Raw genomic sequence first — 26,972 nt, 5'->3', positions numbered from 1 at the left:
GAGCTGAAGTCATTTTAAACACAACTAGGACAAGGGCACTCTGAGGAAATAAAGCTCCCAAGTAAAAGACGTCCTCTACACATCAGGAGGAAAGGAACATTCTTCATTTTTCGGCGGTGGGGAAGGTTGAGACAGGGTCTGTGGAGCCCTGGCTGCCCTGAAACTTTTTCTGGAGACCAGGCTGGCCTTGAACTCAGAGCTCCGTCTGCCTCTGCCCCCTGAGTGCTGGGATTAAGGGTGTGCACCACCACCACCCAGCACAAAGGAATATTCTTTTTTTAAAAAAATATTTATTTATTTATTAATTATGTATACAATATTCTGTCTGTGTGTATGCCTGCACGCCAGAAGAGGGCACCAGACCCCATTACAGATGGTTGTGAGCCACCATGTGGTTGCTGGGAATTGAACTCAGGACCTTTGGAAGAGCAGGCAATGCTCTTAACCTCTGAGCCATCTCTCCAGCCCCACAAAGGAACATTCTTACCACCAGAAACAGGGAGGTAAAGTCAAGAGAACCATTCTGAAATAACCTTTATCTTCCCTTTGCTTCCTTAGGTTTCTCTGTTTAACCTAACATAAAAGCATCAGGATTTTACTACTTCTTTGGGTCTTCATTTCCTCATAAGGACTTCATGTTAAGAAAAACTTACAATCATAATGTGTATGCATTTTGTTGGTCTGCCTTATGACACTTTAACTCTCAGGCCCAGAGAGAAGTGCTGTAACAGGTCTGAAATAATGCTTTGCTTTCTTTGGGGATACTATAAATCTGTTCTGAGTATTGATACTTAAGTTTCTGTCTGTCCTGGACATGAATTTTTATTTTTATGAGGTAATAATAACTAGGAGTGAAACTGCTGGGTCAAGTCTTTTAACTGTCGAGGAACAGCCAGACTGTTGCAGTAGCAGCTGATATCATTTTTACATCCTGACCAATAATGTATGATGGTTCCAATTTCCTTATGCATTTCTTAGTGTACTCTATTTGCTATTTATTATAATCATCCTAACAGATGTGTGCATTTCCTTATGATGTCTGCTCTCTCTTTCTCTTTCAGAATTTTTATGTGTGTGTGTATTTGCCCTCAGTGTGTTTGTGTACTACACCTGCGTGCTGTGCTTACAAAAGCCAGAAGAGGCACTGGATCTCTTGAAATTGCAGTTATAGGTGACTGTGAGCTTCAATATGTGTGTTGAAAATCAAACCCAGGTTCTCTGGAAGAGCAGGGAGTGCTCTTAACTGCTAAGTCACCTCTCTAGCTGAAGCTTAATTTTTACAATGATATTATTTACAGAAATAAACACACTCCTCTTTAATGAGTTAAGTGTCCCAAACTTCCAGTTATAGATGGCTTGAGTCTTATTAATCTTTTGTATTTAGCACATGGAACCACAGATGACCATCTGCAGACTGGAACCCATCCTGAGTCCGCTATAGGCTTGAATTACTTGGTCACCATAAACTTTTACCTTCAGTGTCAACAAGAAGAGCTCTGAGACCAGCAAATAGTGCCTTGTGAGGACAGGCTGGGAGCATGGACACTCGGCTTCCTCTGTGCAGGGAGGAGGATGTACAAGACACTGTCACTGAGTTGAGCCTGTGCTAGTGTTCTGCTCTCCCTTCTTGCTTCTCTTTGCAATCACATGACCTTTACTCACTTAAAAACATATAGTCTAAGAACTCATTACAAGTTCCCTAATTGGTTCAAGTACAAAAAAGGTTAAGAGCCTCTGCCATGGGGAACCCACTGTATATAAATCAAAGACAAGCATATGCATATTTCTGTGAAATAGAGCTTACATCTTTTAGAGGCCATATAACTTTACCACAAGCTTAAGGGGATATGGATGTATTTATGTTTTCTTTTGAGATATGGTCCCTCTGTAGATCTGGCTGTTCTGGACCTTCTTATGTAGACCAGGCTGGCTTCAAACTCACAAAGATCCACCTGCCTGTTTCCCTCTGGAGTGCTGGAATTAAAGGCATGTGCCACCACATCCAGCTTGAGGGGATATATTTTGTAAATCCATGTAAAATGACCTCCATGATTTCTAGCACTAGGGTTAATTTTATGTAAATGTCTGCCTGCATATTATGTATGTGCACCACTGTGTGCCCGGTGCCTGTGGAGAATTAGAAGGTGGCTTTGCATCCTCTGGAACAGGAGGCACATGGCTGTGAGCCACTATGTGGATATTTGGATTTGAACCCTTGTGCTCTACAAGAATAGCAATGATTTTCTTAACTACTGGACCATCCCTCCAGCACCAGTATGCCATTTTTTTAATTCTTTCATGTCAAGACTAACTACCAGCCAGGCGGTGGCAGTACACACTTTTAATCCAAGCATTCAGGAGGCAGAGGCAGGTGGATCTCTAAGAGTTCTAGATCAGCCTAGTATACACAGTGAGTTCCAGGAAAACCAGGGAAACACAGAGCAACCCTATCTCAAAAAAACAAACCAAACAAACTACTGAAAATTAGATACTAAGGCATACCAAAAAGATGAGTAAATATAGCCTTTCCTATTAGCCCTGAAGTGACTGGTATGCCCAAAAGCACTCAAAAATTTAGAATTCTAAATGTTCTACTATAAACTGACTATTTGAATACTACACATTTAACAAATGATACATCACAGAGATTTTAAATATAAAAACATACTTCAGCATGAGTTGTAATAAGGAAGCAACTATCCTAAGATAGGTGTAAAATTCTCCTTTCAATTAGCTGAGCATACGAGAAGAAAATCACAGCATTTCCCCAAATGGTAGTAAATGGGTGACATCCACCAATGAAAAGCCATAGGTCATTTTTACATACATTTATACTTGAGGGCCTTACCCGCTCGATACTATGTTGCAAACGCAGTTTCATTCTTACTACTTCCTGTTGCCGAAAGAGCTCTTTAAGTGGATCTGACAGCGAAGGTGGTGGTGTAATCTAATTAGAAAGCACATAGAAACTATGTTTTTATCTACAATTAAACTTTCAGTGTGTAACTTAAAACCTGACATTTCATGAATTAAACAATACATTTTGTAATGGATAATCTTGTCAACTTGATTAGACTGAGAATCCTAGAGGATTAGTAAGGAATACTTGTGTCAATCAGATATGCATAGAAGCAATTGTTTTAGTTTTCTTCTCTATTGCTGTGACAAAACACTGACCAAAAGCCACCTAGAGAGGGAAGGGTTTATTTGGCTTATGGATTACAGTTCACTGAGGGAAGCCAAGGCAAGAACTCAAGACAGGAGCTAGAAGCAGAAACCAATGGATGCGTGCTGCTTACTGGCCTGCTTAGCTATTTTTCTTACACAGGCAAGGCCCACGTGTCTAAGGAGGGTACCACTCAGTGGGCTGAACCCTCCTCCATCAATTACCAATCAAGAAATGCCCAATATGCATGCCCACAAGCCAATCTGAGGGAGGATACTCTTCATGTGGGGTTCCTTCTTCCCAGGCTCATCAACTTGACAACAGAAGCTTTCTAAGACGATTAGGTTATGAGGGCTCTGCCCTAATCAACAGTTCAATCAAACCCAAGTCTGTTCAAAACAAAATCTGAATAAACTACTGAAAGGTGGCAGGACTGTAAAAATAGACCTGGGAGTGGAGGTGGGGTATCCTCCAGTTCCCTTTCCTGGATGCCATGAAGTGATGAGTTTCTGCCACATGCACCCACTAACATGATCTCTGCCTAAAGCAATGGATTCAGAAAATGATGAATTGAAGCGCAGAATCTTTGAGGCAAACTAAAAACTGTCAGCTTATTTGCCACAGTGAGTCTTTCTGATGAAAAAAGTCAATATACAACTAAGACTTTTCAGTCAGTTTCAATTGTCTAAAACCTAACAGGACATTTCATTATGTTTAGATGTTTTGATATTTAGTCCACTGCAAAATTTCAAAGAGCAAATCACTAGGACTAAAAAGTTAATTACTGCAGAGCTATTTTAGAGCATCAGTTACAGCTCCCAGACAGGAAGAGATGACGGTCACAGAAACAGAAAAGCTGGTACAAAAATAGAAGCATTCTTTGAGACAACAGCAGTGCTTCAGTTTAATAAGCAAAGCCTCTTTGTAGACTTGAAAAGAATAAAACAGAAAAAAACCTCGGTGTTAATGAACTCTCTCATAAAAAAGTAGATAAAACTATGCAATGAACTTTCTTATTTATTTATTTATTTATTTATTTATTTATTTATTTATTTATACAGTATCCTGCCTATAGGCCAGATGAGGGTACCAGATCTCATTATAGGTGCTTGTGAGCTACCACATGGTTGCTGGGAATTGAATTCAGGACCTCTGGAAGAGCAGTCAGTGCTCTTAACCGCTGAGCCATCTCTCTAGCCTGAACTTTCTTAATTGTATACAAAATCACACATAACTTTGTGTGTAATCATTCAAAAGTTATCAGTTCATTTCTAACTTGGAATTACAATGGATTATGCTTTCTGATTAATTCCAGAAGAAGTTGGCAATTTACTATTAATGTAGACAGAAAAGTCTGGCAACAATCTATGACCCTAAATATTCTCTCTTCTTAAGGTATCTGCATTTTCCTTTTCATATCCTTGTTATGACTACTACTGGCCTACTAGGGAAAGGTAAGTTAGTTATCTCCTAAAATATTATAGTCTGTTGACTCCATTAGAAGGCAGGACATCAGATTCCTATGGTGGTGCTACAGTGATCACAAGAGAACACAGAGAAAAGTTCTTTCCAAAAAAAAAAAATCAAAGCTAGATTTGTAAAGACTTTGTATTTCTAACTAGCACGCAGGAATTCTGAGGAACCAAACACCCATAAGACATCATCACAAGGTCTCAACAGAACAGTGTGGACATCTATAAGGCAACAGCTTATTTGGGATAACTGTTCAGGCCTCTAATTGCAAAAACACATTAATTTTTGTGTCTATGAGTTGTTTTAAGTTTAAAGAAATGAGGTTTGTGCTATTGTTTTAGTACTACCATCTCTTGTAGGTATGCAGTTGTCTCAAGGAACAAAGAGGAAGACCACTCAGTTAAAACCGGGGCTGCCGGTTCTTTGAGAGGGCAGAATGTGAGCATTCTGAAGGAAGAGCTAAATACATAGATGAATGGTGGAGAAAGCGTGGAGGGAGAAAGATAATCAGAAGAGAAGTGGAGTCAATCACTTAAAACTACACAAAACTACTGGTGTGAAGTCAAATTTAGGTATTTAAATTGTGACTGCTAAGTGGGCATTTGCTTCACTACACGGCTTTGTACTCCATTGCTTTAATAATTCTCACTAAAGGAGAAAACCCATACTATATCCAATTTCTATCTACCATCCAATTTCTATCATCTGTCTCTCTTAAAGCAGTATTTGAAACAATTCTAATTTAACGAAGTCTCTGCATTCCTTCATGGGAATCAGACTTGCACCACACCATTTCTCAGGAGTGAGGTGTCAAAGAGTTTAAGAACTAACTAACTTACAAATTCTAACAGAACGTGTTCTTTATGTTATAGTCCGAGCTTACATAATTTCAGTTAAAATGTTTTACTTTTTAAGAGGAAATAAAAATTTGGCAACAAACAAAAATTATTAGCTGAATTTTTAAATTATTAATAATGGATTTTACTGAAAGACTGTATCAATAACAAATTTACTGCTTATTCCTTATCTATTGATCTGTAAAGATTTTAAATGCACCAGCATCGTTTCTCAACTAATGTTTAGCATCTGGCCTCATCCATTTCAAAGGCACCAGATTAAAAGATAGAACATGTAAAGGAATGCTGCCAAAGAGTCCCTATGTTAGGGGGTTCCAGTGTACCCTCTTGTACACTAGGGGCAGTTACTAAGACCAAGCCTAGTAAAGTATTGGAAGAAAGGACTTTGTATGCAACAATAAGAAATTGTGATCTACCCTACAGAAAATTGAGAATCACTCAAAATGTTTAGCCTTATAGCCACAACAACAGATTTTTTTTTTTAAAAGACAGGGTTCCACTATCTAGCTCTGGCTGGCCTGTACTCTCCAAGTAGACCAGACTGGCCTTGAACTCAGGGAGATCTGCCTCCTTTGCCTCCCCCATTTTGGGATTTACAGTGTGCACCACCATACCCCAACAACAGATATGTTTTATAATGAAACCCAGACCAGCAAAAAGTTGGACTGATAAAACTTGGGAACTATGACAGCAATTTAGGAAGTCTATCTTGTTCATTTCCAATATCTAGTACCTAGCACAATGCTTAGCATATACTTACTGTTTGTATAAGTAACATAATACTTAAAAATATTTGAATATTTGAATACTTCATAATAAATAAAAATATGCAATAGTTATGTATATGATTATCTACGGTGGTAATGAGGTCATCACATCACAGTGGCAATACCGAAAATGGGAAGACAGAGGAGGCAATCAACACAATTAGTGCTTATTTTAGTTGACAGGATAGAAAAATCAGCTGGTGTGAGAAGTCCTTCTGCATATGTGTTGCTTTTTATTGGTTAATGAATAAGAAGCTGCTTTCAGCCAATGGTTTATCAGAATAGAGCTAGGCAGGAAAACTAAACTGAATGTTGGAAGAAAGAAGGCAGAGTAGCCATGTAGCTGCCCGCAAGAGAGAGAAGTTTCCGCCGGAACCTTGCCAGAGAACCACAGTCACATGGCAATACACAGATAAATAGAAATGGGTTAATTTAAGATAAAAGAGTTAGCCAGCGGGCTGGAGAGATGGCTCAGAGGCTAAGAGCATTGCCTGCTCTTCCAAAGGTCCTGAGTTCAACTCCCAGCAACAACATGGTGGCTCACAACCATCTGTAATGAGTCTGGTGCCCTCTTCTGGCCTGCAGGCATACATGTAGACAGAATATTGTATACATAATAAATAAATATTAAAAAATAATAAAAAAAGAGTTAGCCAGAAATACACTTAAGCTATTGGCCAAATAGTACTGCAATTCATACAGATTTCTGTGTGATTATTTCGGGAGTCTGGGTGGCTGGGAAATGAACAAGCAGCCTCCCCCAACAATCAGCCAACAATCAGCCAATAAGGCAGAGAAACCAGAAGAATAAACAAGTACTTAAGCTCATGACAGAAGAACTTAATAAACACAAGGTGGTTATGATGTCAAATCATACCAAATAAAACAAATATAATCCAAACCTTACAAAATGCTCAGTGTTGATCCCTGCTATGCCATAATGGCTCAAGAATAAATAGATTAGGTTGAAAAGCTGTCATACACAAATCAGTTTGCACAAGCACGGCAGTGAAGGTGACAGACAGTATACGATTGATGAGCTGGGAAAGTCAAGGGAGACTTTTTTCCTGTCTCTAAGGCAGAAGTAACCCATATTTATTCTGAATGGGCAAAAATAGGCCATCAAGAAAGGACACTGGAAAAAAAATACCAGTGAGGACTATTTAATAGGGGAAGGTTCTAGAGAAGACAAAATAATGGGATCAAGTCCATGCAGGGGCATTTATCATCAAAGAAATCAAAACATGTCTCCTTTAAAACAAAGGATAGGCAGGTGAGGAAAAGTTAAAACGTGAAACCCGATAAAGAAGCTACTTTGTGATGTATTGTCAGTAAGGGTGGACACGCGGACACATCAAACTTCAAAGACTCAGTGGAAAAAAGAAGTAAAATACCTCAAATAACTGTATTTTGATTAAATATTGAAGTAACGCATTGGACATACTGACTTAACACTTATAAAATTAATCTATCAGGTCTTTTTACTTTCAAAATATCAACTACTAGAAAACTTCAAATTATGTATGCAGTTTGCATATGTACAATTTCCTCCCCAGTACTGAAGACTGAAGCCAAGGTCTTATGTATGTGAGACAAGTATACTACCACTGAGCTATACCCCCAGGAGTATTGCAGATGTGTATCAAGTGACTATTTACTTACTGTAGGAATACAAATCTTGCTTAAGGGGTTTCCATCCAGGAGATATGATCCATTAAATGTTACATATTCATCATAATACTGAGGAGCTTGAGGAATAACACTACATAATAACTTGCGTTTTTCTTCGATTTTTTTCCTTATGTGCAAATATTCAAAATATGGATTTGCTCTCTCAGAACTGTATGGTTGAATCTCATCTAGTTTCAGAGAATCTACGATGGCTGCTAGAGACTGCTGCGTTTTCTCCTTTGCCTGTAGTAAAGAGGGACTCACTTGCACAGGCTGAGGGACCCGTGACACTTTCCTTTTCCGTGGATGGTGAATCTGAGGATCATCATCTTCAGTGAGCCTTATTCTTCCCCTGGGGGAGGAGTCACTGTCTTTTTCTGGCAAAAGTGTACAGCCAGCAAGAATCTGCTTGCTTTGATTTACCATTGTGCTCGATTTGTTTCTAGTCATTCTTTGGGGAATCTGGTTTTCAGTTTTATCGTCTTCGGCACTTTCTTCCAATTCTCCTTTAATGAGTTGGTCATATTTGTGCATCTCTGGTTGGGCTGACTGCTGTGAATGGCTCTCCACACCTGATAAAGTGCTCTGCTGAGATTCTTCATCTTCAATGGAAAGCAAATACTTTTCACTATCAGGACCATGCTTTGGATTATCCTGTTCATTTAGGTTTCCTTTCGGCATCCCTGCATTCATTTCATACAAATCAGAATCACATTTACTCAACTGAGTTAAGACTAAACTTTGGAGTTTGCTTTCTTTTTCATGTGAGATAACGTGAGCATCATCTGTGCTCTTCTCAACATCATGGCTACTGGAAGACTTGTAAGTAAGTTTGCTAAATGCATAATGTGTACTGATCTGAGCAGCAGCATCACTTCCACTGAAGTCCTTTTCCGATGGCAATACAAGCAAAGTATTTGCCTTCTCAAAGGCTGGGAGTGTTTCTTGAATAGTGCTTTCAGAGTAAACTGGTACAAAAGAATTCGTCTTCTGAATGTCTGCTAGGACAAACGTATTTTCCACATCCTTTGTAAAGTTATTATCGTTATCTATTACAGAGCTAATCATATGAGCTGCATTTTTCTGTTGTAAAACACCTGGTTCTTGGTTGGCAGCATATGACAAAGACACAGGTTTAGAAGCAGACTCAGCATCTGACTGTGACTGGTTGGGAAAAGAGCATGGTTGCGGTGAAGACAGAAAAGATGCTGGATCCTGAGCACATGAGTTTCCTGCTAGTTCAGTCTGGTGCAGGGATAAACAGGCAGTACTTTGTTCTCTTAACATTTTGTTTTCTGAATTACAGAAACTCTGAGAAGAGGAATCTTGATCAGCTGTACCAGAATCTGGGCATATAAATTCATTGGTGCTTAAAGATTCCAGCTTATCAACTGGCATCTCCCATGATTTATTTTGGATTACTCCAACCTGGTTAGACGGCTCCAAGTGCATTGGACTGTCCACTGAAGTACCTACAACACTAGCACTCTTGATCACATTTGTATCAGAGGAAATAAACCTGCTGTTTACAGTCCTACTTGGAGAGCCTGTAAAGTTGGAGTTTAAGTCAGACAAATGTGAAAGGCCTCTTTCTGGCATTGGAGATACTTCAGGTTTGGGAGAAGGACAAGTCTCTCTTGACACAGCTAAGCTGCCTTGGTTGCTTTCTTCTGCTATCTGGAAATGTTTTGTGGGTTCACAGATGACTGAGGGCATGCTACATCTTCTGATTTCTACAGCAGGTCTTACTTCATTAGTTATTAGTTTAACATCTTCCACAGAAGATGACCTGAGATGGCACACTGGAAGTCTGTTTGTACATGGTGGCTTAAGTCGTTCCGGCAGGTCTGTAAGGCTCTCCAGCTCCCTTTCATAAAGGGCTGGAGATTTGGCATTTGGCAAAAAAGGTGACTGGGAAAAAGACAACTGAGATTCTGAGCCCTCTAACATAAAGTCAGAGTCATACTCAACAAGAGGCCGCGGGGTTGTCACTGTGTGGCAAGAATCTTCTGAACTAGCAACAGAAATCATGGAAACAGACCTGGAGCTAAGACCCAGTCTCTCGCTTTCTGACCTAGGAGAGCGGTTTGAGCTGTTCTCTGAAATAAAGGATGACTTCCCTAAACTTAGTACATTTTTGGTGTCAACAGACTGTGATCTATTACTTCCAACATCTTTAGACTGTTTCTCCTTATTATAAACATCAGTCAATTCTGAACTTCTTGACCTGGTAAATTCTTTATTTTTTGATTCAGTGGGTATATGTTTTGTTTTTTCCTTATCTTTTACTTTAAGTTCTAAACAAGTACGATTTCTTAATCGTTCTTTTTCTTTTTGCTTAATTTTTTCCTTATGTTTTTTGTGCCACTGTTCTATTTCTAGGTCTTTAAGGCTGAGCATTCGCTCAAAACTTGTCTGCATGAGATCATCATTCACTAACCGCTTCTCTTTAGGTCGGACGTCTTTTGTGACTGGTAATGATTTAGGTTTAGGCTTATCTGTTTCAGACTTTAGTTTGATTAAAGGATTCAGTTGGATTTTGTCTTTACGTTTGTCTCGTTCTTTGTATCTGTCTATATCTTTTTTATCTTTCTCTTTTCCATCTGGAGTTTTCAAAGGTTCATCCCTTGCCTTTTCTTTAAGGGACATAGTTTTCTCATGCTGGATTTTACTACTACTGTCTCCTGTACTTGACCTTTTCTCTTCTTGTAAATGCCTGGAGTTAGTTACATTCATACTTTCTTTATCTCTAAATTTTTCCTTCTTCTCTCCTTCCCTGTCTTTACTTCTGACCTTTTCTGACTTAGTATATTCACTATTATCAGACTTTTTTTTCTCCAAGTGTTTTTCTTTGCTTTCTGCTAAACACCTCTCTTTTTCAGGTTTTTCTTTGTCATGCTTTCTATCTGTTTTTTCTCTGTTCCTCTCTCTGTCATCAGTTTTTTTAATCATGTTTTTCATCTTCTCCCCTTCTTTCTGACACCTTTCTGTCTGATGTGGACACAGCTTGTCTTTTTCTTTTATTCTGTCAGCACATTCACTAAAATCCAATTTCTCTTTCTCTGACTTATGTTCATGTTTCATCTTCTTTTCTTTTTCAGAAAATTTTCTTTCAGTCTTGTCACCCTCTTTTTCCCTGGTCTGAAACCGTCTGTCAGATTTTTCCCTTTCTTTTATATGCTTTTCTTGTTTTTCAATGTCCATTTCCTTTTCCACTGAAGGTGGTCCTACAGATTCCTGGTTTATACCGGCACCCACAGAACCACACTCCACTTCCTTCTCTGTGGATATACTCTCTCTTTCTTCCTTTAGCTTTTCTTCCCTAAGGAATTTTTCATTTTCCTTTTTAGTCTTTTCCCGTTCTTCTTTAAAGCTCTTCTCTTTTGAGACATGTTTTTCCTTAGTTAATTTGTCATCTTTCATGTTTTTTTCCAGTTTTGATTTTTTTTCTGTTAAGGACTCATGTTCCATATTTAAAAAGAGATCCTCAGTTTCATCGCTTTTAAAAAAATTCTCTTTCCAGAATTCTCTGTCAAATTCAATGCTCCTCTGCAGCTCTTTAGCAGTATCTTTATTTTTGTACTTTTCCTTTTCACCTTCAACTTCTTTTTTGTGCTTTTCTTTCTCCCTCTCTTTATGTTTCAATTTGTGTTTTTTTAGTGTTTTGCCTTCCTTATCCATCTTTTTCAGCGTGCACTCTGAGTTTTCAAATGCTGGATTATGATCCTCATCTTTTAATTTGGCATTTGACTTTTCAACAAACTCTAGGTGGAAATCTTTCTGATGTTTGTTTTTTTCCTTATGCTTGTACGATTTTACATTTGAACTTTCTGGCAAGAACTCAGTTTCTGTAGTATCATACCGAGCAAGATCAGGCTGTAAGGACAGTTCAGAGCTCCCTGGAGATATGCATGCTTTTGCATGTTCTTGCTTTAGTGGTGTTGACTGCTTTTCACTTAATCCACAAGAATGTTTGGGGGATTTACCAGTGGAAATATGGAGTAAGTGTAAGGAACTTTCATCTTTTGGACTAAAAGATTTCCTAAAACTGCCTTCCTCTCTGGCTTTCTCTGAACAATCCAGTGCAGTATTAACAGTTAAGTTTGTTATTCTGGTGTTTTCTTTCCCCTCTTTTTCTTGTTTCAGTTCTTGGTTCTCTTTGTTTTTATTCTGATTTTTCAATTTTCTTTTAACTTTGCCTTTCTGTTTATATTCATATTCTTTCTTGGCCTGCATATCAGAATTTGATGTTTCAGGGACAGAACATGAAGTAGAAATCTTTTTGTTTTGAAGAACTTCTTCATCAGAACTTTCAGTACTAGAATACAGAACCCTAGACGGCTTCTGCTTTTTAGTTTTAAATGATTTAGAATAAAAGGCTTTTTCCTGTTTTGCAAACAAACCACTCTTTTCTGCTTCAGATTCATTCTCTTTTCGTTGTTCTCTCCTAAGAATATGCCTGTCATCGATCATTTTACTTATCTCTTCTTCTTCATCGTCTTTGAACTCATACTCATCAAGAGCAGACGGGAGTGGGGCTTTACTTGGGAGAATTTTACTTTCACAGATGAAAGAGTCTTTCTCTGTTTCTGAGTCAATATTTTCATCAACACTAGAAGGGTTTACAGAATGAGCCTCTTCTGAATCTAGAAGAAAAGAAAAATATAGCTTATAAATACATCAGACAATTCTGATAAAATTGCCTTAAGCATGTAAGCAAGACAAACCGCAAAAGTTCTACTAGTTTTGTAGAATAATTTTACAGAATGCCCCTCTATGATGAGATTCTTGACTTTCTTTAAAAGCACATGTTAAACACAGTATGTCTATTAAAATGTATAACATGAACATATACACACATACAGAGGGAGAACATATAGCAGAGGCACCTGGATTCAGGGGAAACATCTACTGTAAAAAATATTTCAAATTTTATATATATATATATATGTGTGTGTGTGTGTGTGTGTGTATATATATATATGTACATTTTTGTACTGTAAGAGAATGGCTTAGGTAAGGCTCTTTGACTCTTCCCCCTAAAAAGATTAAGAACCACTAAATTTAAATTTCTTGCATATCACCATGGAACTTTCATCTAGTGATGGATGGAGATAGAGACAGAAACCCACACTGGAGCACTGGACTGAGCTCCAAGGTCCAAATGAGGAGCAGAAGGAGGGAGAACATGAGCAAGGAAGTCAGGACCGCAAGAGGTGTGTTCACCTACTGAGACGGTGGGACTGATCTAATGGGAGATCATCAAGGCCAGTTGGACTGTGACTGATGGAGCATGTGATCAAACCAGACTCTCTGAATGTGGCTGACGGTGGAGGCTGACTGAGAAGCCAAGGACAATGGCACTGGGTTTCGATTCTACTGCATGGACGGGCTTTGTGGGAGCCTAGTCTGTTTGGATGCTCACCTTCCTGGACCTGGGGGGAGTGGGGAGGACCTTGGATTTCTCATACGGTAGGGAACCCTGACTCCTTTTTGGAGGGAGGGGGTAGGGGGAGGGGAGGGAAGTGGAAGGAGGGGGAAATTTTATATATATATATATATATGATAAGAACTTTATGCTTGCCGTAAAGACCAATAATTTAAATGATGGGAAGGCTTTAATAGCTGTCGGACAATGGTCTTATACCCTTAAAAATTTGTCAGTTGTATTGGTTGAATAAAATGCTGATTGCCCAGTAGCCAGGCAGGAAGTATAGGTGGGGTGACCAGAACAGAAAAATTCTGGGAAAAGGCTCAGTCTGCAGTTGTGACTCAGACACAGAGGAAGCAAGATGAAAATGCCTTGCTGATAAAAGGTACCAAGCCACATGGCTAACACAGACAAGAATAATGGGTTAATGTATGATGTAAGAGTTAGTTAATAAGAAAGCCTGAGCTAATAGGTTAACCAGTTTATAATTAATATAGACCTCTGTGTGTTTCTTTGGGACTGAATGGCTGTAGGCCAGGCAGGACAGAAACGTCTGTCAACCTTTAACTATACTAGAAACATGGCTATTTAGTAGAGAAAATAAGAAAAAAAATTAAATAAGACTCCAATTACATACTCAAGATTGTAATAGATATGTAAGTCACAAAAAGCACTACTCTGCTCCTTAAGTTTTTTTACTCTATAGTTTAGACCTAGAACACTGAGAGAAATAGTCTCATTTTCTATGTATTATTCAATATACAAATATTTTATTAAATTATAGCTAAGTACCAGGCATGGTGGTTCACGTCTTTAATCCCAGCACTTGAGAGGCAGAAGTAGGCAAATCTCTGTGAGTTCCAGGCCAGCCTGGTCTACCACAGTGAGTTTTTGGCCAGCCAAGGCCAAATACTGAGACTCTGTCTCAAAAACCAAACCAAATTACAGTCACGCTGTTGTAAAAATACAAACAAAGCCTTGGCAGAATGTACTTCAATATAGTTTTTTAAAATCAAAATGAAGTTTTTGGTCAGTAATTTTTAGCTCACGCCTGTAATCCCATACTTTGGAAATGGAGAAAAATCAGTCTTGCTACCTAGGAAGACCCATCTAAAAACAAAGCAACCCCCTCCCCAATAAAACCAAACCCAAGTCCCCCAGGTCGACACTGTGAGCACAGGTGCCCACCCACAAGCACGCAGGGCCAGGGAGGTGTCAGGTGCTTCTCTCTACCATTCTTCAGTGTTTGCAGCAGTGTCTCTCCCTGAGTGAGAGGAGCGTCATGTTTGTTAGACTGGCAGACTAATGTGCTCTCATGACCCATTTGCCTCCTTTAGTAAAGGCAAAGGCAAGTGGATCTCCACCTCTGTGAGTTCCATGCCAGCCTGCTATACCAGACAAGGTTACACAGTGAGACCTTGTTTCAAAGACAAAACAAAATTAGCCAACCTGTTGTAGAAATACAATGAAAGCCTTAATAGAATCTATTTCACTGTATTTTTCTTTTTAGAGCAATAAGCACAGTGCCTTGCTTCGCTTTTTTATCTTTTTTTTTGAGGCAGGGTTTTGTGTGTGTGTGTGTGTGTGTGTGTGTGTGTGTGTGTGTGTGTGTGTGTGTAGACCTGGCTGTCCTAGAACTCACTCTGTAGACCAGGCTGGCCTCAAACACAGAGATCTGCCTGTCTCTGCCTCCCGAATACTGGGATTAACCAGTGCTCTTAACCACATCTCTCCAGTTCCTGTTTTTAACATTTAAGAGAGGGTCTCATTGTAGCCCATGATGGTCTGGAACCCATGATTTCTTCTAACTCCACTAGTGTACCTGTTTATATTTTCTTCTTTTTTAAGGAAGTTTTTTTTTAATTTTATTTTTTTTATATACATTTGTGTTTTGCCTTCACATATGTCTGAGATGAGGGTGTCAGATCTTCTGGAACTAGAAATCAAAGACAGTTAATGGGCTGCCATGTGGGTACTGGGAATTGAACCTGGGTTCTCTAGATGTGCAGTCAGTGCTCTTAACTGTCCAGCCATCTCTCCAGCTCCCTTGTTTATATTTTCAACCCAAGGATTTCCCTCCCCTTGCAGTTTTCAAAAACTTCATTTCTTTATGACTTCTACTTAGTTTCTCACTGTACTATTAGTTTCACTGGAAAGAACTTTTCTCCCCTAAATCCCCAGGAAAATGTTTTACACACAGGCACACAGTGTTGGGGAAGCAGCTGAAAAGAACACAGCTCCTGCCTCCAGCAGCAAAGACTGCCTGAGCTCCACACATCAGTCTTTGTGTGGTAGCTGTTGAGGGGACACCACTTCCACAGTAACACTCGCGATGCTGGCTTTCTTGGAGAAGAAATTAAGTCACAGAGAGTAAGAATTTCAAGTAGAAATTAGCAATGATTACATAAAATAAGCAGCAAAATCACATAACCTAGAATATGTAATTTTTTTCATTTAAAGATAGTAGACACTTTGTTTTGAAATTTGATGGTAATGTAATTTATCAAACAGGGTCACAGATATGCCCAACATTCTACCGCTGAGCTACACATGGCTCAGCACATCATTGTTTGTGTTTGTGTCATGTATGTGTGTTACATATGTGGACTGTCGCCGCCTGAGTGGGTGTGTACAGAGCCAGACACAGACACTAGGATGTCTTTCTCAATCGTTTCTCTACTCCCCACCCCCCCTTTTTTAAGGCAGTGTCACACTAACCCTGGAGCTCACCCTTCAGGCTAGACTGGCTGCCTTGCAAGCTCCCCAGCCCCTCCTGTCTCTACCCCTTGATATAGATATGAATAATTTGCATTGGTATAGATTTTAAGGTCAATTTTGTTATATGTATATGTATTTCTGCTTTTGATTAAGGTATTGTGATTGTGTAGTTCATTTAAGAATGTAATGTATAGGCCGGGCGGTGGTGGCGCACGCCTTTAATCCCAGCACTCGGGAGGCAGAGGCAGGCGGATCTCTGAGTTCGAGGCCAGCCTGGTCTACAAGAGCTAGCTCCAGGACAGGCTCTAGAAACTACAGGGAAACCCTGTCTTGAAAAACCAAAAAAAAAAAAAAAAAGAATGTAATGTATAATTAAGAAATATAGCTTGTTTATAAGTGTTCTTTTACATTTAAAGGGGGGATATAATATGGAGATGAGTAATTTGCATTGATATGGATTTTGCTTTAGTGATTTAATTTTAAGGTCAATTTTGTTATATGTATATGTATTTCTGCTTTTGATTAAGGTATTGTGATTGTGTAGTTCATTTAAGAATGTAATGTATAATTAGGAAATATAGGTTAATGGATAATCATAATTAATAGTCAAGCTTGTAGTCATGTTAGATTTTCTAGATATATAGAGATATATTTCAGTTAGATAGACATTCTTCATATCTTTCAAAGACTACAGAATATGGCATTTAATGTTTTAATAACTTAGGGTTTTTCATGACAATGAGACACGTCTGCTTCTGGCAGCACCAATCTACTTTAAGAGGAGGATGGGCATCAAAGAGGCTCTTTATGGAGTTTGATAGCCATTTGGGCAAGAAACTGCTCTTGCCTGGACTGTTGCATAAACTGGACACAAAGAACCCGCAGAGAGAGGACTGCTGAACTTGCCTAAGGGTGAGATGGTCTTTCAGGATTCCTGATTTGTGAAAGAGTCTGCGAGACATTCTGCAGGACACAACAGATACTGACTGAACTGCCTTTGAAATTTCCTGCTTCATGGAAATGTCTGCTGGATACTTATGGGCCTGTAGGCCGAAGATGGATGCCCTAACGGTATAGAGGATCTTTGGGTGACTGTCCAGGCAGCAAGATGTCTCTGTGATTTCTAGAGTTTTGGAAGTAGCCATGCTTCTTCTCTCTGAGATGGACGCAGGTTAAGACCTCTCCTGGTAAGCCACCCCTTGTGGTGCTATATAAATTACTAAATATGGGTTAAAGCAAGATATGAGAATCAACCAATAAGAAGCTACAGATAACGGGCCAGGGGCCAGGCAGTATTTAAAAGAATATAGTTTCCGTGTAATTATTTTGGGGAAAGCTAGCCGGGTGGCGGGACGCAGCCCCGCCGCTTCCTTCTACAACCCCTCAACTCAGTGCTGCAGTTACAGCTGTAAACTGCCGTGCACAGCTTTTACAGGGGCCCTGAGTGCAGCAAGCATTTTACCAACTGAGCCATTTTTCCAGTCCTTCATTATTATCACTGTAATAAACTTATTACATTTAATATGCAAACATTTCATATGATTCCTTTACTGAAGGAACATTCAGGTATTTTCAACTATCTGATAGTACAGACAAATTTAATAATGTGGAGAAAAAGTGGCATACACTTTTCTTTGAAATAGAAATGTGTCAATATGTGAATATAGAAGACAGATACCAAAATGGTATCTGTAAGAAACTGTGGTTGGGGAGCTGGAGAGATGGCTCAGTGGTTAAGAACACTGGTTGTTCTTCCAGAGTACCCAGGTTCAATTCCCAGCACCCATATGGCAACACAGGACTGTCTGTAACTCAAGTTCCTGGGGATCTGACTCCCTCACATGAATGCACATAAAATTAAATAAATTATTTTAAAAAAGAAACTGTGGTTGGATGAACATGATTTTCTAAAAGCTTTTTTTATTTTCAGGTTTCTAGCACAGCAGATGTCATTACTGCTGTCACCAGAAGGCTGTGCTCAGTTCATCAACAGACGCGAAGTGGTGATGCGGGTTTTTATGAAGACTCATGAGCTTATTTTTTAAGTATGTTACTTCTTTTTAATGTCAGATATGACATAATTTCTTCTGGTCCTATGCATACCATAGTAATATATTGTTAATTATTTTATATGACTAGAATGGATGATCTTATTCATGCACTGACATCATATGTTTATGAGCAGCTTGGAATATATGCACTAGCGGAGTTACCATATATACATGCTATACTTAAGAGCTGTAAGGATTGTCCCACTCATATTTCTTGGCCTTATCTGTGGTCCTGAGCCAAGACCACTTCCCTTATGGTGTTACTGTGTGAGTTGAATGTGTGTAGACCAAGGTGACAAAACTTCCCTTCCTTAAGCAGACTTAATTTTGAAGTCACTATACTGAGGGCAAGATCACCTGGTCCTGGATACCAGTAAAAGAATCACTTCCAAAGGATCTTCCTTTTTTTGTTTTGTTTTGTTTTGTTTTAGGCATATGTTCGCTATGTTAAGTAAACCATCTAAAATCTCCAAATCCTCAAATTCCTATTGTCAAACTGGTCTTGGTTAGGGTCCTATGATGACAACCCCTACCAACATCACAGGCTGTTGTCAAGGTTATTAGTTGCTCTCCACACACAACCAGATGGAAAGGCTCTACTGAGATAGACAACACTTACCTAAGTCATCAAACATGAAGAAGTTGAGCTGGTGCTCAATTAGAAGCTCAGTTCCTACTGACTAGCATTCATGGTGCTAAAAGGTAGTCTGTACACGACCAGGGGTGGAAGACAGTCGTCAGTGTCACCTAGCTACAAATCACGAGACCTACAATAACCACCGGCCTTCAAGATATACTGGTGCAATAGTGGCACAAATGTAAGGGTAACCGACTCCTTTTTAATTGGATTTAAGGCCCACACCATGAGAAAGAACTTATACCAACCATCGCAAAAGAAGCTAAGAACCTGAGACTAGACGGGTCATAGGCCTAAGGGAAAACCTACTACCACAATTCTGCTAATACCCATAGATCAGTGCCTAACTCAGCCTTCCTCAGAGAAGCTTCTCCCAGTAGATGGGAATTCAGAGACCCACAACTGAACAATGTGCAGAGTTAGCAACTCTGGAGCAATTACTACTAAATGGGACACCTTCATTAAACCCATTCCCTTAAGGCTCATGGATCTATGCTCAAGAAGCAGAAAGACTTTAAGATCAGAGGAAATGGAAACTGTCTTCCAAAGACAACAGGACTGGGGCACACATGAACTCATAGAGGCTGTGGCAGCATGCATAGGGTCTGCACAGGTGCAAGCCAGACAAAGTACCACCCCTAAACTAAGAATCTATTTGTAACTGATGTCCTCTGGCAAAAGAAAAACAAGTTTTCTCCAAGCACTAAAGGGTATATCAACCACATTCCAGGGTAACATGCCCAAGGATAGTTGGCCAGTACAAAATGGACTCAATAGTTGTTGCTGTGGCCTTTTTGTTTTGTTCTGAAAATTTTATCTTATCGGATCTTTCTTTTTTGTTCTGAAGGGGAGAGGACACGAAGCTGAATTGATAGGGAAGTGGGGAAGACCTGGGAAAAGTTCCAGAAGGAAAAAAAACACACAAAATATATTCTGTGAAAAAAAATTTGGTTGTTTTGTTTTTTTGAGACAGGGTTTCTTGGTGTGTATATCCCTGGCTGTCCTGGAACTAGCTCTGCAGATCAGGCTGGCCTCAAACTCAAAGAGATCTGCCTGCCTCTACCTCCCAAAGTATTGGGATTAAAGGAATGTGCTACCACCATCTGGTGTTTTTGTATATGTAAAAAATTTTAAATAAAAAATGTTTAAATCCCGCCGGGTGGTGGTGGCGCACGCCTTTAATCCCAGCACTCGGGAGGCAGAGGCAGGCGGATCTCTGTGAGTTCGAGACCAGCCTGGTCTACAAGAGCTAGTTCCAGGACAGGCTCTAAAGCTGCAGAGAAACGCTGTCTTGAAAAACCAAAAAAAAAGTTTAAATCCCATTGGTTATCATTATACTAAGTTATTTTGTCATTTTGTTTCAAACTTTTTTAGTATTTAGAGTCTCCTTAATCATCAAATTTGAATTTGTATTTAAAATAGATTTAAAGAAATTATTTCTGACAAAAAATTACTGTAAAGTTTTTAACTCAACTTGTCTTCAACATTTTATTTCTAAAAATAGGAAAACAAGAAACATACAACTGTAAAATATTTTGTTTAAAATGTTATTATATCTTTCCTGACCATGAAAAAAAATTCTGCATTTTATTTTTAGCTAATACTCTTAACTACACTTCAGAGTTGTTCTTGCATAGCTCACGACAGTCTGAGTGAAAACTGAAACAAGACGAGAGACATTTAAGGAATGGCTAAGTGTGTCTGCGTTCTCTCATAAGCTTCTGGCCTGTCTACTGAGCTCCTCATAAACTGCACCTTTTCTTTTTCTTTGGTTTTTCAAGACAGTGTTTATGTAGACCTGGGTGTCCTGGAACTCACTCTTTAGATCAGGCTGGCCTTCAACTCAAGAGACCAGTCTGCCTCTCATGTGGGAGAGTCTTCTATTTGCTTTACACCCGAAATAACAACAAACTGTATTCATTTAAACACTGCCTGGCCCATTAGTTTCAGCCTTTTACTCACATCTTGACTAACCCATATCTAATAATCTGTGTAACACCACGAGTGGTGTCTTACCAGGAAAGATTCAGCATGTCTGACCTGGTGGCTGGCTTCATGGTGACTGTCCCAGAGAGGAGAGGCAGAGCAATTGTCTGAGCCATCTACCTCACTTCCTTCTTCCTGTTCTGTCTACTCCACCCACCTAAGGGCCGGCCAATCAAATGGGCCAAGGCAGTTTCTTTATTAACGAATGAAATCAACACAAACAGAAGACTCTCCCATATCATGCCTCTGCCTCCTAGGATTAAAGGCGTGTTCCACCACACCCAACTGCATGTTTTCTTGAATGCTATAAAAATGGTCAAGCAACCAGAACAGATGTGACAAATTGAGAGATGAAGGTATATATTAAGTTCTTTCCTCAAAAATCTAATATAAAAATAACAATAAAAATATAAAACAACAAGCTTAAAGGTTTTGATATGATACTTTTGGATTCGTATTGAACAAAATGATTATACTTTAAGTGTCTAGTAAGAAAGTCAACAAATATTGGACTTTTGAGCAGACTGCCTTGTGTATTACACCAGAAACAATTATTCTGTCAATATCATGTAAGAGTAATGATGATTTTCTCTCGGAAATTTAAATGGATCAACTTCCTGCGTTCTTTTCTGCTGCCTTAAAAATCAGGACTAAAGCCGGGCGGTGGTGGCGCACGCCTTTAATCCCAGCACTCGGGAGGCAGAGGCAGGCGGATCTCTGTGAGTTCGAGACCAGCCTGGTCTACAAGAGCTAGTTCCAGGACAGGCTCCAAAGCCACAGAGAAACCCTGTCTCGAAAAACCAAAAAAAAAAAAAAAAAATCAGGACTAAAAAGAGTTAATTCACTATTTTTGCTTCCAGTACTATTGGCTTGAAGTCACCACTGTTTATTTCTGGTGTAACAGTGAATCCTGTTACCCAATGTAAATCTCCTTACATTAGGCCAGGAGATGGCTCTATATGGAGCTCTAAGGTGGCTGCTGTTGGCCCAAGCCTGACAACGGATCCTTAATCTCTGGATGATAGAGGGAGAGCAGTTCCCAGAATGTCTTGTGACCTCTACAGATGTGCTGTGGCACATGTGTCCACATTCATTACCACAATATTAATTGTAATAAAAAACCCTATGATTCATTTGCAACCCTCAAATCTTCAAGTTTCAATTTCAACATTGAAGTTTTGGTCAGCAGGCTATGCTTAAAGCCATCCTTTCTCTATTTCCTATCTTACTCAGCCCAAAGTCTTGCCTAGATGAAGCTACATTATGGTCAGAATTATAGACCATAATGCATGTCTTCTCATCTTAGAGTTTCCCATTTTAGGATAAAAAAACTTCAAGGATGGCAAAAAATTTTTTTTCAAAGTCTGAACCATTATGTTCACTCCCACAATTTACTACTACCCTTCTTTTTTGTTGTGCTTTTTTGCTTTGTTTTTTTGAGACAGGTTTTCTCTGTGCAACAGTCCTGGCTGTCCTGGAACTCACTCTGTAGACCAGGCTGGTCTTGAATTCAAGAAGATCTACCTGCCTCTGCCTTGCAAGTGCTGGGATTAAAGGTATGTGCCACCACCGCCCAGCTGCCCTTCTATGTTAAGCAAACTTCTGACCTTTGAACAACAACTCTTAAAATACCAATGAAAGGAGAAGCAAGCAGAGCCATCGAAAATCTGCTCACAACTATACACTAAGAAACAAGCATGCCTTTTCTGACTTCAGTGTATTCTATAAACTCTCACCTTTCATTCCTTCTTGCTATGTCTATTAGCCCCATAGCATGCTATTTCCTTTCCCTACAATGTCCATGCATACTTCTGTAGATTTTAATCACTTATTCATTATTTTCCACAAACTTGTTACTAGGAAATATTTTAGATTCATGATTAAATGCAGAATCAAGATTCATATACAGGAAGCAATATACACATAGATAAATATATATTAGAGCTATCTGCTCAGAGGAAGAAAAGGTAATTTGTCCTCACAAAATATTTGCATTAGTACTTACTTTCTAAGTTTATTGAGTGGTTTGGGAGTGATGTTAACTCCCATTCATCTCCTAACATATGGTTGGCACCGTTCTTAAAGGTGTACATGTTAATACCAATTACCTAGAATGGGAACTGTTCATTTTCAAGAAGAGGCAATGGGTAGATGGGGTGGTATCTATTCCACAACATCTCTGATGTGCTCTGTATATTCCAATGAATCCTTAAGCATATGTGCAAGCTCACACAGTAAATAACTTCCTATACACATATAAAAGCATATAACAGGGCTGGAGAGATGGGCCAGCAGTTAAGAGCACTGACTGCTCTTCTATAGAACCTGAGTTAATTTCCGGGCACTCACATGGCAGCTCACATCTCACAGACCTCTAACTCAAGCTCCAGGGGATGTGTCACACTCTCTGGCTCCCATGAGCATGTGCACGAACTTGGTGCACATACAAACAATCAAACATGCACACATCCACAAAATAAAAGTTAAGTTTAAAAGCTAAAAATAAGTAAAATGTTTATAAAACATTTATAATAGCCTATAACTTCATAATAGAATTCTGTACTTAGCATATAGTAGATGATTAATACTGAATAAATTTACAGATTGTAAATTTAAAAACTGCACCAAGACATAAAAAATTTAAATGGCACGAGTTGGAGAGTTGGCTCAGAAGGCTGACATAAGTTTGTGCCATGATGAAAGGGGAAAAATCAATTAGTATAAGTTGTTCTCTGACCTCTACAGACATGCCATGATATATGTATACCTCTTTCATAATAAATAAATATTAAAATAAATTGTAGCAGTGAATATTTAAAAATTATGGGCAAAGGGCTGGAGAGATGACTCAGTGGTTAAATGCAGTGACCGGTCTTCCAGAAAACTGAGGTTCAACTCCCAGCACCACATGGTATCTTATAACCATCTGTCATTCCAGTTCCAGATGATATGGTGCCTTCTTCAGGCCTCCAGTAGTACCAAACATGCATATGGGGCACAGACATGTATGCAGGCAAAACACTCATACACATACAAAATAATAACTTTTGTCGTTGTTTTTCTTTCTTTTTTTAAAATTTTTTTATTGGGTACAACATTTTTCTCTGCTCCCCTCCCTGCCTTTCCCCTCCCATTTTCAACCCACCTCCAAGGTCCCAATGCTCCCAATTTACTCAGGAGATCTTGACTTTTTCTACTTTCTACTTCCCGTGTAGATTAGATCTATGTAAGTCTCTCTTAGTGTCCTCATTGTTGTCTAAGTTCTCTGGGATTGTGGTTTTTAAGCTGGTTTTCTTTACTTTATGTTTAAAAACCACCTATGAGTGGGTACATGTGATAATTGTCTTTCTGTATCTAGGTTACCTCACTCAAAATAATATTTTCTAGCTTCATCCATTTGCCTGCAAAATTCAAAATGTTGTTATTGTTTTCTGCTGTGTAGTACTCCATTGTGTAAATGTACCACATTTTCTTGATCCATTCTTCGGTCGAGGGGCATTTAGGTTGTTTCCAGGTTCTGGCTATGACAAACAAAGCTGCTATGAACATAGTTGAGCACATGTCCTTGTGGCATGATTGAGCATCCTTTGGATATATACCCAAAGTGGTATTATTGGGACTTGAGGAAGGTTGTTTCCTAATTTTCTGAGAAATCACGACACTGACATCCAAAGGGGTTGCACCAGCCTGCATTCCCACCAGCAATGCAGAAGTGTTCCCTTTTCCCCACAACATCTCGAGTATAAGTTGTCATCAGTGTTTTTGCTCTTGGCCATGGTTTCAGCTCAGAATTCTACAAAACTTTCAAAAAAGAACTAATACCAATACTCTTCAAAGTATTCCACACAATAGAAACAGAAGGAACATTACCAAACTCTTTTTATGAGGCTACAATTACCCTGATACCCAAACCACAGAAAGACATTACTAAGAAAGAGAATTACAGATGAATCTCACTCATGAACATTGAAGCAAAAATACTAAATAAAATACTGGCAAATTGAATCTAAGAACGAATCATCATCTACTATGATCAAGTTGGCTTCATACCAGAGATGCAGGAATGGTTCAACATATGAAAATCTGTCAACATAACCCACCATATAAACAAACTGAAAAATAAAAACATAATCATCTTATTAGGTGCCGAAAAAGCTTTTGACAAAATACAACATCCCTTCATGATAAAGGTCTTGGAGAGAGCAGGGATACAAGGAACATACCTAAACATAATTAAGGCAATATACAGCAAGCCAACAGCGAACATCAAACTAAATGGAGAGAAACTCCCAGCGATCCCACTGAAATCAGGAACAAGACAAGGTTGTCCATTCTTTCCATATTTATTCAATATAGTTCTTGAGGTTCTAGCTAGAGCAATGAGACACCAAAAGATCAAGGGATACAAATCGGAAAAGAAGTCAAACGTTCACTGTTTGCTGATGATATGATAGTTTACATAAGTGATCCCAAAAATTCTACCAAGGAACTTCTACAACTCATAAACACTTTCAGTAATGTAGCAGGATACAAGATTAACTAAAAAAAAAAAATCAGTAGCCCTCCTGTACACAGATGATAAAAGGGCTGGGGAAGAAATCAGAGAATCAACACCCTTCACAATAGCCACAAACAGCATAAAATATCTCAGAGTAACTGTAACCAAACAAGTGGAAGACTTGTATGACAATGTTAAATCTTTGAAGAAAGAAATTGAAGAAGACACCAGAAAGTGGAAAGATCTCCCAAGCTCTTGAGTAGGCAGAATTAACATAGGAAAAATGGCAATTTTACCAAAAGCAATCTACAAATTCAATGTAATGCCCATCAAAATCCCAGCAAAATTCTTCACAGACCTCGAAAAAAGGTGCTCAATTTCATATGGAAAAGCAAAAAACCCAGGAAAGCCAAAACAATCCTGTACAAAAGAGCTTCTGGAGGCATCAAAATCTCTGACTTCAAACTGTACTACAGAGCTACAGTACTGAAAACAGCCTGGTATTGGCATAAGAACAGACAGGAGGACCAATGGAGCTGAACAGAAGACCCAGATATCAATCCACATATCTTCAACCACCTGATTTTTTGACAAAGAAGCAAAAAATATCAAATGGAAAAAAGAAAGCATACTTAACAAATGATGCTGGCATAACTGGATATCAACATGTAGAAGAATGAAAATCGACCCATATCTATCATCATGCACGTTGCTGTTTTTCAAGACAGGGTTTTTCTGTAGCTTTGGAGGCTGTCCTAGAACTAGCTCTTGTAGACCAGGCTTGCCTCGAACTCACAGAGATCCGTGTGCCTGCCTCTGCCTTCTGAGTGCTGGGATTAAAGGTGTGTACCACAACCACCTGGCTCAAAATAATTTTAAAAAGGAAATTTTGGGCAAAAATAAGCATGTAGATGATTTTAATGCTACACACAGAGAGTTAAGGTACAAAATAAGTGCTAGTAATTTATTCTCAAAGTTCAACATTCACCTCATGCACGAGAAAGTTGTTTTCAATTGGGAAAAAAAACCCACATTAATGTTAATGTTATTTCCTGCTCAATTCCAACTAAAACCCTCTTGTAAAATCTCCTTCAACAAATTTTCTTCAACACTGACATCACTGTCTGTAGGGAAGTAGAGAAATTTTGAATTTGAGATAATACTTGTAAACTTAACTGAAATCATGAAGATGCAGTAAAACAGATTCTGGGAAAATTCAAAGACCCAGGTAACATGCAAATCTATATTGTAGGCTATGGCATCCATGAGAATGCACCTTAAAAATGTATAGTCTTCCACTAAGGATTGTTTCGTCTGTAGGTCTATATGCCAGTGATCAACATCAAAGTGTCTATAATGCTCAACACCTATTTTTTTAAATTAAAAAATTGGTGGGGGAAAGGGTGTCTAAAGAGATGGCTCAATGGTTAAGAACACTGGCTTGCTCTTCCAGAGTAACCAGGTTTGATTTCCAGCACCCACATGGTGGTTTGTAATTTTCCCAATATCAAACCCTCCATCACCAAGTCTGTGAGACTGCTTCTCTCTCCTATCTCACCCCAACTCGCCCTATGCCTCCCAATCCTGCCTTTCATAGTCTTCTCAGCATAAATATTTATCTAAAATTTAGGATTTTATTGACATTAGGAATACTTCCAAGAAAAAAAATCTTTACATTTGGTATGGTGTTTGTAAGCCTTCTGGAAATGACTTCATA

At 38.9% G+C, this 26,972-nt stretch overlaps 1 protein-coding gene across 4 annotated transcripts in view; it reads right to left on the bottom strand.

Annotated features, from left to right (window-relative positions):
- Ankrd12 (ankyrin repeat domain 12) overlaps window positions 1-26,972 on the bottom strand; it is a 115,164-nt gene that overhangs the window by 9,813 nt on the left and 78,379 nt on the right. For all 4 annotated transcript variants that reach the window (XM_038338893.1, XM_038338891.1, XM_038338894.1 and 1 more), the window contains 2 exons: window positions 7,926-12,580; window positions 2,849-2,947 (listed from right to left, as the gene is read on the bottom strand). In XM_038338893.1, the coding sequence (XP_038194821.1) occupies window positions 2,849-2,947; window positions 7,926-12,580 (4,754 nt within the window). The remainder of the gene's footprint in view (window positions 1-2,848; window positions 2,948-7,925; window positions 12,581-26,972) is intronic.

This window comes from Arvicola amphibius, chromosome 8 (genome assembly GCF_903992535.2).
Source record: "Arvicola amphibius chromosome 8, mArvAmp1.2, whole genome shotgun sequence".
Classification (NCBI taxonomy): domain Eukaryota; kingdom Metazoa; phylum Chordata; class Mammalia; order Rodentia; family Cricetidae; genus Arvicola; species Arvicola amphibius.
The sequence above is the reverse complement of the archived record's forward strand: the minus strand, read 5'-3'. Positions and strand labels throughout refer to the sequence as shown.